At 35.9% G+C, this 19072-nt stretch overlaps 1 protein-coding gene across 10 annotated transcripts in view; it reads right to left on the bottom strand.

Annotated features, from left to right (window-relative positions):
- mef2d (myocyte enhancer factor 2d) overlaps positions 1–19072 on the bottom strand; it is a 71641-nt gene that overhangs the window by 42777 nt on the left and 9792 nt on the right. For 9 of the 10 annotated variants that reach the window (XM_051132445.1, XM_051132452.1, XM_051132448.1 and 6 more), the window contains exon 2: positions 874–1305. In XM_051132445.1, coding sequence (XP_050988402.1) covers positions 874–927 — 54 coding nt within the window. In that variant the 5' untranslated portion in view covers positions 928–1305. Of the gene's footprint in view, positions 1–873; positions 1306–12034; positions 12195–19072 lie in introns of those variants that run through there. The other variant, XM_051132444.1, reaches the window with a different exon arrangement.

Here is a 19072-nt window from a genome sequence, read left to right as displayed (position 1 = left end):
GACTAAAACAAACCAGTGATGCACAACATTAATTGTTCTGCAGATAAGATGATAATTTTTTTATATTATGACTGAAAAGTGATACCATATTAAAAATTAAGATTAAAATCAGTTAGATTTAAATGTTACAAGTGAATTCAGGTATCACAACACTATAATGTACTATAAAAAAAACCAACAACAACAGATATTTGATTTCCTAAAAAAATACATTATGATTATGTATCCAGTCCATAAAACTGATTACAATTTTTTTTAACAATAATACATTTAAAAATAAATTAAAAAAATCAGCCAATAACCAATATGGTACCAATATTCAGAATAAAGCTAATACTAAAACTGAAAGAAACTAAAAGTGACAGTTATATGTAAAAAGTAATGAAACTAAACAAAATCCTACTGCAACAGTTGAGTCAGAAATAGAAAAAATGCACCACTCAAACAAACAGCGATGCTTTGAAAGCACCGGTGTTTACACCCTAAGGGAAGACAACCTATGAGTAGTTAACTTGTAGCTGTCTCTGCTTATTAAAGCAGGATAGGAAAAAGTACTTACACAAAAAAATCAACATGTCAACTATAAATCAACAGAACCCTTGCACTGGAGGAGTAAGATTTGATTTTGCCTCACACTGGTTGTCTTGCACAAGATGTCTAAATTACAGATACAACTTAAGGCAACTCACAAGAATCACAACTAATCATACCAATAATATCTTTCAGGCTCTCCTGCGTATACTCGGTATGTTTTATTCAGAGAAAGCTGCCGAAATGAATTCTTTTCAGTTACGCATTCAAAACTGAAAGAAAGTCTGAAGAAATGTTGAACTAAAAACACAGCCGCTGCAGACAGTCGGGCTTTGCACTCACCTGTCTGTTACGCTCGTCTGTGATTCGCTGAATCTGGATCTTTTTCCTCCCCATGGCTGCTGTGATTGGCCGAGCAGGGGTGGGGGCAAGGATGGGGGTGTGGTGAGGTCAGAGGTCAAAATTTCTCAAGGCAGCTACAGGAGCACAAACAGCGACTAGTCGCCTCTGTGTATGAAGATGTGTGTGTGTGAGAGAGTCTCTCTCTCTCTTTCTCTGTATGCCACCTGTCTGAGGCAGCTGGGCTCACCCGTCTTCCTCCACTGATAAAAAAAAGGAAGGAGGGAAGGAAGAAAAAAAGTATGCGGCCTCCTGGTAGGGCCTTCAGATCATTGTCTGCTCGGGGTGCATGTCATCCGACAGGTGTCTTTTCTGATATCCAAACCCCCCTGGAAAAATCTAGTGATGAAGATGATGATGGTCTTGTGATGAATTCTGAAAGAAAAGAGAGACGAAGCTTAAAAAACAAACACTAGCGTGATAGCAAAGTACAAGGGTAGTCAACTGAGTGAAACATTTTAATTGGGGGTGGATCAAAATTAAATAACATATTACATGTATCAAGATCAAAGTAATTTAGAACAAAAGAGAAAAACAAATTGGCATCTTACAATATTACAGCAAAAACTTTTAATATTTGCTAAAATACATAAAACTATTTTATTACGTATGTTGGTTAACTCATCAAACAAATTGCAATGAATCACACAGTTGGTAAGATTATTTTTATGCCTTTAAAAGAAGTATATTATGCTCACCAAGGCTGCTTTATTTTTTATTAAATGCTACAGTAAACAGCAATATTGTGAAATATTATTACAGTTTTTTATTACAGGTTGTTACAATTAAAATAACCGTTTTCTATTTTAATATATTTAAAAATGTAATTTATTCCTGTGATGATGAAGCTGAAATTTCATCAGTCATTACTTCAGGCTTCAGTGTCACATGATCCTTCGTCTAAATCATTCTAAAATGATGATTTGGTGCTCAAAAATGAAACTATGCTTATTATTACCAAAGCTGAAAAGAGTTGTACTTCTTAATATTTTTGTGTATTTTTTTAAACAACTAGAAAGTTAAAAAGAACAACATTTATTTAAAATAGATGTATTTTGTAACACTGTAAATATCCTAATTGTCATTTCTGATCAATGTATTCTTACTGAATAAAAACAATTTCTTTCAAAAAATTAAAAAAATCTGACTGTCCCCAAATTGTGAACAGTAGCGTACATCAATATTTATAATATTTTATATAATTAATTGTACTAATTTAACAGCCCAACAAACTATGACAGAACTGCAATTACATGCTCTGCTACCTGCTTCTGTAATTTTATGAGGAAAAAAATCTTGATTAAAGATTATTATTCTTAATAATTTTTCTTAATAATTTCAAACACAAAGCCTTTACCGGTGAGCCTGTTAAATACTCTGCAGTCTGTGATTATTCTGTCACTTACTCACTCAGCCCTATATTTAAGCAAACAAATAGTAAATTTCAAGTTTCCAATCTTTCCCACACTTTCTTGTCAGTAAATTTCCATTATTTTCCAGGAATTTTACAAATCAATTTATAAAGGCTGGACTGTTCAGAAAGATAAACTAATCATGAACTAGAATAAAATCATTTGCATGACCTTTCAAGATGTTATTTTCTTTTTAAACATGGAAATCACACTTTGAAATTCATAGATATTGCTAGGTTTCAAGACCGTGAAGGCAACCTTAATGCTTTTAAAGAGCCGCAAATACAGAATAAACAAACCCCACATTAACCATAGCTGGGTTTCCCCTAAACAACAAATATCAACTGGGCAGAGCCCCCTTTTGCAGCCTGACAGAACCTGATTATGTGTTCTCATTCACAAACCGCTGACACTGATGTCGCTTACAGACCTAAAGCATCTTCACCTGCAGGGAAACACCTGCTGAAGTGTCTCTGTACTTGAGTGTGTCATCCAGCAGCACTCACAGTGTTCTCTCAGTAATAAGTCTCCCTTTTAGCTGTTTAGTCAACATGGATATTTTAGCTAGTTTGAAGGTTAAGTGAATTTTTTGCTTTCTAATAATTAAAAAAAACATGTTCAAACAAACAGTGAGAACAGATGCCTGGAAGCGAGATGGCACAAGTTTGTGTGTTTGTTTGTGTGTGTGTGTGTGTGTGTATGAATGAATGGCTACGTGAATGGATTTACCACAGCCTAAGAATTGTCATATGGGCCAGGATAATTTTAAAACATGCTATTATTATCTCTGCCTTCGATTAAAAAAAACAACCAGGGGCTTAAAACAGAATTCTATATATACATCCAGACTGTACACACTCAGGCTCACACATCCCCACATGACTGCTGACACAAGCTGACTCCCTGATCAGGGAAGCCTGCAAACTTCCTCATTTTCTCTTTTCAGGTCAAAGTGCACAAACTTATGGGAGTTTGACCAACTCGAATGACCAGTTTTTACTTCCTTGCCCCTTTTCCTTGCGATAAAAAGCAGCAAATAGCCCACATTTTCCTTTTCAGTCTAGACTTAATGTGAATTTTAGGCCGCTTGGAGAAAGCACACAATTAATAAGCGTAGTTTAGAGACATTGTTGAGTAGAAGAATATTAAAGACTGTGAAAAGAGCGACTGGAAAAGCTCTTTTTTTCTGCCAAACAAATTCCTTCTCGTAAAAAGTAAACACTTTCAAAGGTTTGGCTTTTGTTTGAGCCAACCGACATGTCAAAATTACATCATAACAATCCTGATAGGCTGATGACACTGTGAGAACGTAAAAGTATCAACTCTTATAGGTTGTTTTTTCCTTCTAAGAAACAACAACAAAGACCTGTTATAGTAAAATGATTGGGAAAAAAAAAAAAAAATTGACATATAATTTGTGTAGTTATGGCATCTGAATAATGGCAAGGTGTATGGCTAAATAGAAAAGGCAGAAGTAATGTTTGAAAACAGGCAAATTTGTACAAAAAAAAGTACATACCGTTAAAGCCAACTTTTCACTATTTTCGACATTCGTCTACATTTCAGGCAGTTGTTAATAACATTCAAATAATAAATGACCACCAATCAGGGTTGCCAGGTTTCCACAACAAAACCTGCTCAATTGCTGCTGAAAACTACCCCAATCGCATCTTGGAGGGTGTCCCTTATCGTAGACATGAAAAGGTTCAAAAGTTCAAGACAAACCTCTAATTGGGCCTAAAAATTTCTGCATATGAATATATTCAGAACTCTATACAGCTCCTGTACTATTCTCCACTGAAAATGAATGACTTCTAGTCTGTTTTTAATTAAAGACAGTGAAAAGTGGCTTAAGAAACAACTTCTATGCACTCTCTTAACTTCAGTGTTCTGCTTTCATAACAAAACAACTGAGAAAGACATCTAGGACTAGAAACTCACGTCACTTTTTGTTTGTTCTACCATGTAGAGTGACAGAAAAGGTCAGAATGCAGTAGCTCACGTACTCTCATACAAATTCCAAGCTGCTAGGCATGACAAAACAGTCCCTGTCACAAGCTTCATCACTTCTTCACAGTATAACATTGAGCAGTGTGTGTGTGCGCGCATATAGGTTTACGTGACTACGAATGGAGAGGATGTGTCAACAGGAAAGGTTTCCTCGGCCGACCGTTAGCAGCACAGGCTTGAGTTCAAAGTGACTTGGAGTGCATTTGTGTTTTGGTCTGCGGGGCCAACACATGAAAAGACTTCTTTATCTGCAATGAGAGTCTGAGTTTGACCTTTCACCCTGTGAGCGCTGAGAGAGGCTAATTCCCAGCTCTGATCTCAGTCGCTTCACAAGGGACCTGGAAAGTGTCCTCGCACTGCGGTTCCTTACAGTCAGACTCTATAACCACAGAGAACTTATGAAGTACCACTTGATAATGCTGAAATTTGATCAAGTAATTCAAACTGGGGGCGGCAAGATGATGTTATAGGGTCCACAAAAAAAAAAAAAAAAAAAAAAAAAAAAAATGTATTAAAGTCAAATAGGAATAAATTAAATATTTAATATTTATCTGATTTTTTTTTTAATTTTCTTTTTTTGTTTTTTGAAATGATAATATATAATATTTTTCTTTTTTAAATTATTGTAAAAAAAAAAAAACAATCATGCAGTTATTAAAGGGGTCATAGGATGCAAAACTCACTTTTACATGTAATTTGAACATAAATGTGTGTTGGCAGTGTGTGTATACAACCATCCTATAATTATAAAAATCCACCCAAGTGGTGGATCTTTATAAGTAACATCCCCTTTTTCAAATCAGGTCATTCTCAGCATCTTATCTGCGTGACGTCACAAAAACCCAGGCCACTCCCACGATAGTTGATTGACTCGGCTGTCTTACCTTAGACCTGCCCTGAGTGAGCTGTAAACAGTCTGACCGCCATTGTTTCGACGCCAGCACAGGGAAAGACAAGAATGTCTCCAATTTAGCGATTGAGGTGTTCTGTTGTTAGATGTAATAATGAACATAGCAGTCATCATTTACTCCTGAAATATGAGCCGCTAAAGACGCAGAGGATTAACGTTAATTCCGTTTTTGAAGGAAATGCGCTCTGCGATCTACATAAATGCGTCTATATCTTTGTAAATAGCTTTTCTTAATAATGTGCTAGTTAGCAAGTATCGTGGCTAAACGCGGCTAAAGTACACATTACGGCTCGTCACCCCACAGAAGAGAGGGGCGAGGCGGGCAGAGCTCATTAGCATTTAAAGGCAAATGCACCAAAACAGTTCGCTGTGAAAAGGGCTGATTTTGACAAACAGGGTGTTTTTTACACTACCACTAAGAAATTTTAACCTAAGTATGTTATAGATTTCTCATTAAGACCCTAACGAATCATATCAAACTGTGGAAAGTAGGTATCCGATGACCCCTTTAAAATAAATCTAATTAAATTATGTTTGAAATATGAAATATGCATATCATTTTGTGAAGAAAGAAAGCATGATGGTGATTGTACAACAGATTAAAGTAATTATTAATTTTTTTCAGGAAAATAAGAGTAACTTTCGCCAATGCAACACTTGCACCGCAAATGCCAGGGTGTTAGGGTGTACTGTATGGTTTTTTGCACATTTTATGTGGTTGCTAAGATGTGTTTGAAGTCAAAAGAGTCCAGATACTGCAGAAGTCCCTCTATCAATATAATACGTTTTTTATGCCGTTTATCATCTGGCAGGTATAATTTACAAGTCACATTGCTGAGAAAAATAACTGCTCACTTCCAACAGGCTGCATAATTTGAGGTAACCTGTAAGTTTGTAGAACAAACGTTACTGGAACAGGTTAAATGGCAAAGTTGGGGTTTGTTTAGATCTCTAACCTTAAAGGTTAGCAAGCACCACAATTAAACAATAAAGGAAAAACAAAGAAGGTTACAGATAAAACACTGGTTCCTTTCCGTTTTCTCTGCTAGGGGAACCCCCTGCAACAAAGACAAAAACCTTATTATCTTGAAAAATTAGTTATGCTTGTGAAAATCAACTGATGTTCATTAAATAAACACATTTGTGCACATAAGTGCACTAACACAACACACACGTGTCAGCAGAAGGCATTTCTTACTGGTCTCAGAGCAAAAAGGTGAACCGTTGTACGATGCAGCTGTGACACACACATACAGGGGAAGGTGTTATAATTTTGAGTTGTGGCTTTGCTCATACCACTGAGGAAATCCTGCGGAACCAAGCATCAGCGTGCAACACAAGCAAAACAACATCATTTACACAGGCTTGCAAACAAGTGAAAAAACACCTTGGTGTAAACACGTCCAAAGACACACGCTGCTAGTGAAGAAGAACCGAAGAGAAAAAAAAGAAGTCACAAGTTTGTGACCTTTCACTATATCGAGTAATTCTCCAACTTTGAGTAGCTCGGACCCACACGTTTTGGGCTGCAATGTTTCTCCCAAGGACTCTGAAGTACCAGAGCTCCGCTGGGATAAGCGCACGCTGCCCTCGTCCATGTGTGGGCATATGGTATTCTGCGCGAGCGCGTATGCGTGTGTAAGCATATCTCCTCTGCGGGGTGTGTGTGAGAGAGTCCAGTTTTGTTATCCCTGCCTGTAACTAGAGGCAGAGTGGCCTGGGGCTTGGAGATAAGGGACCATGCCAGAACTGGGCCTGGACCAGGTCCAAAGCTGTGCTGAGAAATCCATCACCTTCCCAGCTCAGAGCGGGAGGTCACCGACTGGGACAGAGAGTTGTTTAATTCGGCCGTTTACAGTTTCCGTACATTAGTGCTATACAAAACGCCCCATGACCACAGCTCTGTCACCACCAGCAGTCCCGGAGCCAATAAAACCTATTTTGTACTGAGGAAGAAAGCTGAGTGATGATTGAGATATTGTGACACTAGAATGTAAAGTACAATGGATGTGAATGGAGACCTCTGGCCCAGAGCATGCATATATATGGAATAGGGGCAGGAAATTTACCAGTAGATACGATTAACTGCTAGAAATTTGTCATTGCGGTTTTACACTCATGTGATGTTGCTGGGCCATGCGGTCATGAAAACTTATCATCAAGCGGTTTAAAAACAAGTGGTTTTAAGCTGTTAAAATGCAATCAGCAGCGAAAGAAAACTTATTTTTTGCACATGAAGGCGGTCCTTGTAGAGAGCGGGAGTATTGAAGCGAGTTATTTTTGCTCCTTTATAGGCCTTGAATGGTTAAATACACACACTTTGCATGTGTCAAAACCTTTAATGAACTATGAGGGCAAAAATAAATAAATAAATAAATGAAAAATAAAATAATCCATCAATAATCAGAATCAAGGTAAAGTGTTCCATTAATTAGGGTTTTGATTTTTCCAGGGTTATTTTAATTAAGTAAAATAACTAAAAACAGATAACTAACACAATAAAACAATAAAAACATGATAACATAATAAAAAGCATGTTTTTTGAACATTTTTAAATTAGTTTTTTAATGTTATTTAGTCACTGACTGTTTACTTGCCTTCTGATACTGATACTGACACTGGTGATAAGAATTATGAAATTTCTATGCTATCAAAAATGTTGAAATCATAAAGACCTTATCTAAAGCAAAAATGACTATATTGTGATATATATCATTACTGTGAGAAAAATATCGCCCACCCCTAACATGTATATCCAATACAAATCAATGATTTTAAGTGAAATTTTCATTTTGCAAACTTGCTGAAATGATAATGTAACATTTTGTCAGCACAAATTAAAACTGATGATGCAGACAATTTACTTTTCTTAATACATATTGCTGGTCTCACTGTGCATAATTCATTTGCATGTGTGATTGCAAATTTTAAAAATTGTCTTCAAAAAGCAACTCACCCCTTTGAACTACCAGTCATATAGAGGCCACTTTTCATCAAAGCAGTTCCTAATGGGTAAAAACCAAGCTGAAGTCTTGTCGAATATCCTTTTTTGTTCAGAACTAATCAACATTATGAATAGGGATGAAGAATATTTGGATAGCATATCAGTTACCGGCCATTATTAAAGATTCATTAATATATAGGTTTTAGTCGATTTTTAACTCTTTTAAATGCAATCTTTAGCAATTCTCATTTTAATTTTTTTGTTTTGATTTATTTAGATAAAATAACATAACATTTTAATATCTGCCATTAATCAGCCATAAATCTTACCATCTGACCAATCATCAACGTATTAGTATCAGCCAGAATGCTTATATCTCTCATTACACTTCATGTTGATTTAACCTCAATTCCCAAACAAAGCAAAGGAAATCAAAGCAAACTTATCTGTTATATGACTTACGATAAAAACAAAAAAAACAAGCTTGGCTGGTCCAACACGGAGCCACAAAGCTACTGTAATAAAGGAAAGGTGCTTTAAGGAGACACCCTGTTTTTGAGCCGAGTGCTGTTCAAAACATTAGCAGCAGCTAAACTGGGGCAAAAATGGAACCCTGTGAGACCCTCCAGCGATTTACTCCAACCTTGGGGTTGTACTGCCAGCACCAACTGCAGGATATTTCCAGCCTGTTGACTCAACCTCCCCGCACGGCAGGAACTCACCCTGTCCAATATGGCTACTCGGCTGCTGACCGCAGCGCATGATTTCTGTTTTTCAACACAGCCGTTTGTCCAGTACACAACGTATACTGATGATACGACGGCGTTCGATGCTGAGAGCCGTCACTGGACTTCCTCCAGGAACGGGGAGATAGGTGGCGTAACGTCTGCCAAACCGCAAGCGTAACCCAATCTCTGAGGTGGGGGAGGGCGGTGGGTACGGCACTGCAAGGACAGCATTTCAGAGGGAGGGGTGTAATGGATCCGTGGTCTTCAGCTTGTGAATCACACCATTACTTTCTGTCTCGTCAACTCTGAAAGCAAACTACAATGCTAGGTTACCACTTTCAACCCTAAAAAAAGTGGGTTCGTTTGGTGGCAGGCTGTAAGGTTCAATGGGTTTTTTATTCTATACTCATTTGACAAACAAAACACTTGACGAAACAGTTGTCTGTTGTGTTGTCCACAGTATTATAGGCTGTTGTTTACACCAGCTTATCGTTTCCAGCATCAGTGTGGACAATGTGGTCAAACTTGTCAGTTTACAGCAGTCCGACATGGCCGAACAAACCCAAGTGACAAAACTCTCAGGCTACTGTATGAACATGCTGTTCTAGGGTCAGGTAAATCTTTTTCCCCTCTCACCCAACGTGACCCCGATCCGCCACTAAAGGTCTTCGAGACGCACACACCTTTCCTCGCAGTGTAACGTTAGTGACATCAATGTGACAATTGGAAAAGAGGGTGTGTTGCCAGCGGCTCGTCATGACCGCGTCATGAGAAGTTGGTTACACAACAAGACAAAAGATTTTTTGGTTCGAACAAAAGATAAGCTTGTTGGTTCAGTAATAATCAAAATCACAATCAGAAGACAAGCCAGACAAGGAAAAGATGTCATTCGTGTTTCTGTAAAAAAGCCCAAGGGTGAAAGAGAAGGCAAGCGCAAAGTTACACAGGAAAATGAGACACAATAATGATACGCCGCAATACTGGCAGCTATAAGCATACATACTCATCTTTCTTTCTTGTTAATATTGACATGCTTTTTTAAAATGCAATCTCAAATGAAAAATACTAAGCAAAAGCATGTTTTTTTTCTGTTATGTCTACAAAATTCTCACTAGAAAATGAATTACTGCTTTTAAAACTTTAAAAAAAAGACTAAAACTGTTACTTTTTGAGTGAATATTATTGTTGGGTTTTTTAGGAAACCTGCCAAATTATATGATTTTTACAAATTACAAAAAAAGTATATATATATTTGTTTTGTTTTTACAAAATTTTCTTATTTTTCTTTTTCTTTTTTAATTAGCCAATTGGAGTCCATATGCACTACCATTCAAAAGTTTGGGGTTGAATTTTCTTGATGTTTTTGAAAGTTTCTTATGCTCACCAAAATTTATTTTATCAAAACATATTTTGGAATTTCATTTCTGTAGCAAATTTTCAGCATCATTCCTCCAGTCTTCAGTGTCATATCCTTCAGAAATCATTACGGACGTAACGATATTATTGATATTGTGATATCGCGATAGCAAAACTGTCTCGATATTATCGCGGTCACATGATGATATGAAACAAGCGCAATATGACTTCACCAAGTCTGTTTTCGCTGCTCGTTTCAAAGCAAAGCGCACACATTGTTGAGGCGATCAGCTCATGATCCGGTGTTTTCCGTGCCTCAGAACGTCTCCGTTCATAGTGAATGAATGCAATGAACTCGTTTATTGCATGTGCTGTTAGTTTAGTATGTGTTTGGGAACGTAACGGCCACCAGTTATGCTTTATTTTCATGGCAGATGATTACAGCATATCACTAGGTTTGTAGTGAGACGCATTTTTTTCACTGAAGCTTGAGTTTTTCTCCAAAATAAAAGCTCTACTGCTGTTCCCGTCAAAATAAAATCTTAAAAGTGCAGTATGAATTGCTGACAGCTAGCGTTTAAATGGGTAACATTACTACAGTCCAAATTTAAAATATCTCTTTTAAGTGTAGAAATTAGGAAACAAGTATCGTAATTTTCCTGTTGTAGTGTAAAGCAAAAATAATATACATTTTAATTTATTTTTCAGTGCAATTGTTTTACAATATATGACTATTACTTTCATTGTTTCACCTAAAACACCAGTGTGAATGTAATTTAGCCTGAGACAGTATACCATAAAAAAAGAGGGCTGAGTCCCCTTTAAAGTTCAGGTACAAGTTAATTCACTTATTTTTTCTGACTTAAGTTTTCTTAGTTGAGAACATGGGTTGGCGCTCTTAATTTTAAACTCTCAAAATGCATTAGATTAAATAATTGACCTTTAAAATGTACAAAGTTTTTTCAATTTGTATTTTTTCTTTAATATCGTATCTTGGACTTCATATCATGATATTATTGTATTGTGAGATTTTGATATCGCTACATTCCTAGCAATCATTCAAATATGCTGATTTGGTGCTCAAGAAACATCTCTTAATATTATCAATGTTAAAAACAGATGTGCTGATTACTATTTTTGCTGAAACTGACATTTTTTAGAATGTTCAAAAGAACAGTATTTATATGAAACAGATTTTTTTGTAACATTATAAAATTCTTTTTTATTATAAAATGATTAATTTCTTTAAAAGAAACAAACTTTTAAATGTTAATGTATGCGTTCCATACTGAAACTGCTGGTAAAATTATTACACAGTATAAAAACACAACTGAATTTCTATTTAAACACAGTGAGAAGAATAAGTATTGTGACAAATGTTTACTATAATCAAAAGAAAGAGATTGAGAGAGGCAAACAGAGATGTGAACTGCTCTGCGTGTAGAGTGAAGCTGTCATGCATTACAGCACATGGTCCTGTCACACCACACCACTCTTCAACGCTCGGAAATACCCTGAAGGCAACACATTGTTCATGTCAACCTGATCACTTAGTGACGTTTACGGAATATACAAATCTAAAAAACAAACTAGTAAACTATTTTAGGATTTAACCGCTCTATTTTGGTGTCACATTCAGCTATTTTTGTGGAAACCAAAGCATATGAAACTACAGTTAAAAAAAAAACATGAAGTTACACAATCTTAAAATAGAGTTATTGGTATCACATTAAGTTCTTCTTACCCCTTCTAAGTAAAGATGAACAAAAAGCCTCTGGATTGATTCCTTCCCGTTGACCCAATCAAGCACAATCAAATAAAATCCAAGCGGACTACAGCGTAGCTCGTCCCATGACCTATGCCTGGCTGACAGTGGAGACCGGTTCAGCAATGAGCTTCTAATGCAGAGCGCTCAGACCCCCAGCCCTCCTCTCAAAGCCCCCCACCCCTCACCCTTTGCCCTAATATGCCTTTAGCAACTGCCTTCAATCCATCAGTGTCTTTGGATGTAATTGAGAGGGTGGATGGGTGTCGGGATTGGGACGCTTGTCAGTATGTCAGATCCTCTGTTCTCCTGCCTGTACATGTGTGTGTTAAATGCAGTGGCAGCTGCCTACACACCTTTTGTTCCGACACCCCCTTGCGATGTCTCTGCTGTCACAGCTGTAGCGAATTCAACTTTTTGGGTCTAAAGCTACTGCAGGCGACACCCCACGCCAGAGCTGAACACACTAGTATGAAAACCTTTTTATATATAGAAAAAGCAGCAATTTTCAAGTCTTTTCGGAAGAACAATCACGGTTTCACCAAGAACAAATCTCAAGATTTGCCCTTTCCTGACCTTGAAATCTCAGAAGGGCTTTCGGGGGGTGTGGGAATGCAAAGGCCATGGGTTTGTAAATCTGCTATGTCAATGAGTTTCCAATGGGAGGGACACAAAAAACATTTCGGGCACAAATCACGCTCTGGCACTGAGAACGTTAAGGGTTGAGGAGGAGGTCTGGACACTGTGGTTTCTCACAAAGAGTAACTTATATGGATAAACGTTGTGGATAAGAGAACGGGGGAAATGAAACCCTCCCCATGCTAGATCAAACTGGAAATCTGCCATGAGTGAGAAAAAAAAATATACAAACATCTTTAACGTAACATATGCGGGCCAAAATCAAGAGGACACAATTGCAAGAACGACACAAATCATTGACTGGTCATCAGTCTGCTAAGATCCTGTTCCTTGTTAAGTTTCTTTCACTTTCTTTGTAGAAAAAGAATCAGGTTTGGGAAGTGGAACCACATCCATGCAGAAACAATTTAATGTGCATACTGGAACGTTTTTCCACAGTGTATGCCATAGTTTTTCAGCAAAAGTGCATTTAATGAATTTATGGAGTTACATTATAGCTGTATTATTTCTAGCTTTTTTTTTTTTAAATACAAAAGACTGTAAAAAAAAAAACAAAAAAAAATATTTTTTTTAAAATAAATAAAAGTCGCATTTAATGACAAATAACAATTCTAACCACATAAAAACACTGAAAATAAACTGATAATTATTTGTAATCAGATCAGTTGAAAGTTTGACAAAACAGAAAAATATCCAAACTACTGGCAAAAAAAACCCTGTTCAACATTTAATTAATGGCTTATCATGTTTAATAAATATATTTCACGAACTCTCTTATGGTAGGACTACAGTGCAATCTCATTTTAAATTATTCAGAATCTGAACGAAAGAAGACTTTACACAGGATATGAGCTAAGAGTGTTTCGTTTCCCTTATTTGTACATCACCATACAAAAACAACACAGCATTACCATAAAATCAGGAAGAAGTTTAATTTTCAGGAATTTTTAAGTTCCACGTACGAGGTGCGGGCAGAAAAAAACGTCAGTTACTCCATCACGTTTTTCCATATCCCCTTTCCCAGAAAACGCAGCGTCATAAAAGGATTCTCATACCAGGAACAGCTGTGTGCATGTGGCCTTTTAACCAACCAGACCAAATAACAGGACAAGCACTGTCCTATTTAAATTACTTGAGCTGAGGACAGCAGACAAATATCACTGTAAAAAGCCTCTTCCAAAAGTACTTTAACATTGAAAAAAATAAATAAATAAATCACACAACAGGTTCAGCTGAAGAATAATCATACAATGATATAAAATTAGAGAATGAACGTGCTAAAAAGAATCAGTTGAATCTTCCATTCTGATGTCAACACAAAAAACGCTATGTAATTCTGAAACACTGTATTTCCCGGCCTAGGCAGACGGTCAGAGCTAAAGGGTAAAGGTCAAGAGGAGCTAGATGAGTCCTAACAGACAACGCAACCTGTTTGTCTTTGCCTAAGCTCCTTCAGCTTCCACTCGAGAAGACAGTACCGCAATCTCAAATAATTTACTCTGACCCTTCAAACAACTCTCAAGCAGGCACAAGCTCGATCTTCTGTTAAACTGAGACTTACTCAAAATCTGTGAAGATAACCAGAGTTTACTCTAGACATTCAGAGAAAATAAACACAAAAATGTAAAGCTATATGCGACCCCACAAACCAGTCTTAAGTAGCATATTTGTAGAAACCACCAAAATTATCGATTTTTTTGAAAGCCAAAAATCATTAGGATATATAAGTAAATATCATGTTCCATGAAGATATTTAGTAAATATATCAAAACTTAATCTTTGATTAGTAATATAGATTGCTAAGAACTTCATTTGGACAAAGGTAAAGGCGGTTTTCTCAATATTTAGATTTTTTTTGCATCCTCAGATTCCAGATTTTCAAGTCTGCCAAATACCAAATATCCTAACAAACCATACATCAATGGAAAGCTTATTTATTCAGCTTTTAGATGTTGTATAAATCTCAATTTCAAAAAATTGCCCCTTATGACTGGTTTTGTGGTCCGGGGTCAGATACAGACAATGTTCTGCTCTAAAACATTCATTTTAAAAACTAAATTATCTGAAGTAAAATTAAAAAGGTCTGTGTAAAATGCGCTGACAATTCTAGCATGTTATCAAGGCACTGCTATTCAGGTGCTAAGGGTTTTTAGCAAGTTATTATGGGGTTGCTTTACTGGCTTTCACCAAAAGAGCACACACACAATTCTCTATAGCCCCATTTACACCTGCTATTAAGATGCATTGTCTGTGATCTGATCAGTGACATTTCAAGGTGGCATAGGAACGATTCTAACCACATTTAATGAAGGTGTTAATGTAAATGTGTTTGCAAATGCAAACGCACAAGCCCTACTAACACCCCTAAAGTTCCTTTTTACTCTCCATATTTCTATATTTAATCACAGTTGGCAACTTTGGATCAACATATAAACATACCAAACAGTCAAATATTATCATTATATTGTAATCAATAGAAGCAAAATATTTTAGCCTATTTTTGATGTGTCTGCTGAACCAAATAAATTACATTAACTAACCATATAAAAATTATTATGTTATATCTATAGTATATTACTGCCATACGGATAATACTTACACACTTATGTCTGGCTGATAACAGAATACTTACTCATTTTAAAGGGATAGTTCACCCAAAAATTTAAATTCTTTAATTACTCACTAAGTCATTAATTACTCACCCTCATGTCATTCCAAACCTATAAGACATTTGTTCAAGTTTGGAACACAAATTAAGATATTTTTGATGAAATCCGAGAGCTTTCTGACCCTGCATAGACAGCAACGCAACTGACACATTCAAGAGCCAGAATGGTAGAAAATGGTAGAAATTGTTGAATAAAGTCGTTAGTTTTCTTGCATACAAAAACTATTCTTGTAGCTTTAAAAAATTAAGGTCAAACCACTGATGTCACATGGACTATTTTAACTATGTCTATGCAAGTCGAAGGTCTTACGGGTTTGGAACGACATGAGAATGAGTAATTAATGACAGAATTTTCATTTTTGGGTAAACTCTTTGAAACATTGAAACAAGCAGATGCTTTGTAAAGATGCTTTGAAATAATATATACTGTAAACAAGGGCTGTCACTAACGATTATTTTGGTAACCGAGTAATCTGTCGATTATTCTGATCTGACGATTAATCGAGTAATCGGATAATTATAATTCATTTTTATATATAAATACACACAAATTAATGTATATATTTAAGAGAAATATGTTATGTACAAAATATTTTTATTTATATATAATACAAATTATATAAAAATGATAATAAATACATGTAAATATTTCTTAAATATATACATGAATGTGTTTGTATTTATATATACATAACAATTACACACAGTGCACACATTATATTAGCCGAACTCAAACTTTTATTTTGGATGCGATTAATTGCGATTAATCATTTGACAGCTCTAGAAATTGGGAAATCGTTGCAGCCCTACTGTAAACAGGGCTATACAAATAAACTTGAATTGAAAAACGTGAATAAAAACAGTAAAACCTAAAATCACTCTATACAAATGAATTTAGGCATATTGTAATGAATAGCATGAAAATGGACGTTAATTGAGATTTGTTAAATATTACATTTAATAGTGTTAAATTAAACTAAAAATTAACTTTAAGTGAGCATTAAATGACGGCAAATAGATTGAAAATAGAGGAAATGAGCGAGAACAATTAAGCTACTACAACACTGCCTGTTATAAACAAATGTACAAATTCTGTAATACTGGCTGAGAACTCATATAGTACTGATGCATCACGCATGCCTAGATGATTTCACTGCAGCTTTCCACGTGCCGGGTTGATCACAGACTAAACCAGTCAAGGACATGAGTAAACGTCGGGGCCTTTACGATGACAAAGAGCCATCAGCTGTCAGTAAGAGGTGATGTCTTCTCTCTACAATGTTTAGGAGGGTGAGAAGTGATGGGTTTCTGGTGTTAAAAAAAAACGAATTCTCAAAAGGTATTTAACATGAGAGAAGCAGCCCACACACACACACACAGAACACTCTCTCTCAAACACACACACGCTTCTCAGAAACAGCTGACGTTTCAACAGGCAACAGCTGACAGGCTACAGGTGGGAAGGGCACAACCTCTTTAACCCTGTACATCCCCTCAACCCCCAACACACAGCCCTTGTCTTCATCCTGAAGTTTTCAACGCTCCATATCACACACACACAGGCACACCTGTTAGTACCGCACAGGAACTGTGATAAACCCTTCCTCCACCACAGGTTATTTATTTCTGATGGCGGCCTCCCCGTCTCCCTCGCTCTTCCTCTCGGTTTCCTCAGCGCAGCAAGTCTCCTTGTTCTGTCTGCGTCTTTGATAACCTCAGCAAATGTTTCTATTCACTGTTTGTGCAGCAAGCAAAAATGTTCAGATGGCAACAGAGTCACGTGGGTCTGACATGCCAGCCTTGTGAAGGACTTTATTATTTTTTTAACTCAGTAACTGAAATCTGTTTTTGTTTCTTTAATAAAACATAATTTGGTCCTTGTAACCAAGCAAGAAAATAACAGGTAAAAATGTGCCAGAGCTGAGTCAAACAGGCTGTGTTTTGCTAGGGATGCACCAATATGGAATATGTGGCCGGTACCAAAAATGATTTGTTTAAAGTAGAAAAATAAAACACACCAAAAGTGCTGTTGCTACATGCACGCAGCAACTCACACGACAAGCACTTAGTAGAAAATGCTCCTCAAGTGTTCTTATGCATGTAAATCTTTGCTGTAATCAGTGTTGGGAAAGTTACTTTGTAAATGTAATAGGTTAGAGATTACCCTACCTTACCCTATTTCAAATGTAGTGCTGTCAAACGATTAATCACGATTAATCGCATCCAAAATAAAAGTTTTTTTTTAACATAATGTGTGTATACTGTGTATATATGAATACACACACATGCATGTATGTATTTAAGAAAAATATGTTTATATATTAAATAATATACACAGCACACACATAAAACCTTTATTTTGGATGCGATTAATTGCAATTAATCATTTGACAGCACTATTCAAACATAACAAGTAGTGTAACTATTTCAGTTAATTTATTAATGTAACTGATTACTTTTCTAAATTTCTAACTAATGTTTTCAACTGTTAATCATTTTTTAAACACTTAAACCAGGTAGGGTTAACCTTATGGTAGTACTCAAGACTGATTACTGTCACTTTCAAAATGCTTCATCACTTGAATTAAGATTATAGATTGAATATAGATCATTCTGAGGTTAAAGACAGATTTAATTTACAGATTTAAAATAATAATAGTAAATATTAACACAAGAAATATTCAGATGTAACCCCCTTTGTAACTGTTAACATTTTCATAAGTAACTGTAATTTAATTACACATTTTTCTTAGTAATTGTAACAGATTACAGTTACATTTTGTAATTAAATTACAAAACGATTTTACATGTAACTAGTTACTCCCCAACACTGACCACAATCTATAACTCTTCATATTAATGCAAGATTAAAACGTTAAGAGTTACAAAAAACATTACAAAAAAATTCCATTTCGAATAAATGCTGTTCTTTTGAAATTTCCATTCCTAAAATAACCCTGAAAAACACAGTATCACACTTTCCACAAATGTATGAAAAAACTGATCATAATAAAAATAGTTTCTTGAGCACAAATTCAGCAAATTAGAATGATTTCTGAAGGATCATGTGACACTGACAATTCAGCTTTACCATTATAAAAATAAACTAAAATACAAACAAATAGAAACAAGCTATTTTAAATTGTAATAATATTTCTCAATATTGTTGTTTTTACTTGTATTTTTGATCAAATAAAAGCAGCCTGAGTGAGCATGAGCAATTTCATTAACAATTTCCTTTCAAAAATCTTACCAACCCCATCATTTTTTTAAAGGTGCATACCATTTTTTAGGACAAGCACCTTAACGTACGTGTCAAGCATATCCTAACCAACAGGACACAGCTCTGACTAAGTCAAATGTCCTAAAAAGTCTAAATTTAAATATTTCAATATTTAAAAATTCGAATGTAAAAACTAAACGAACGACACACAACATGCATCAATAAAATCTAGCCTTTTAAACAGCTCCGTAACACATTCTGGTAAAACACTTGATAAAGACTAGCAAAGCAGAGGACAAGAAGAAGAAGAAAAAGAAAGAAAAGTCCTGCCTGCTGCCCTCAAGATGGACTGTAGGAGTGCTTATGTAGCATTTGAATAATATAAACATTGGCTGTAATCCCCAGAAGAAAACATGTAGTGGTTAAGATTCACAAAATCCTTGCTGAAGGCAGATCACGGAAAAGATGCGTAAACGCTCACGTGTAA

Source organism: Labeo rohita, chromosome 16 (genome assembly GCF_022985175.1).
Source record: "Labeo rohita strain BAU-BD-2019 chromosome 16, IGBB_LRoh.1.0, whole genome shotgun sequence".
Classification (NCBI taxonomy): domain Eukaryota; kingdom Metazoa; phylum Chordata; class Actinopteri; order Cypriniformes; family Cyprinidae; genus Labeo; species Labeo rohita.
The sequence above is the reverse complement of the archived record's forward strand: the minus strand, read 5'-3'. Positions and strand labels throughout refer to the sequence as shown.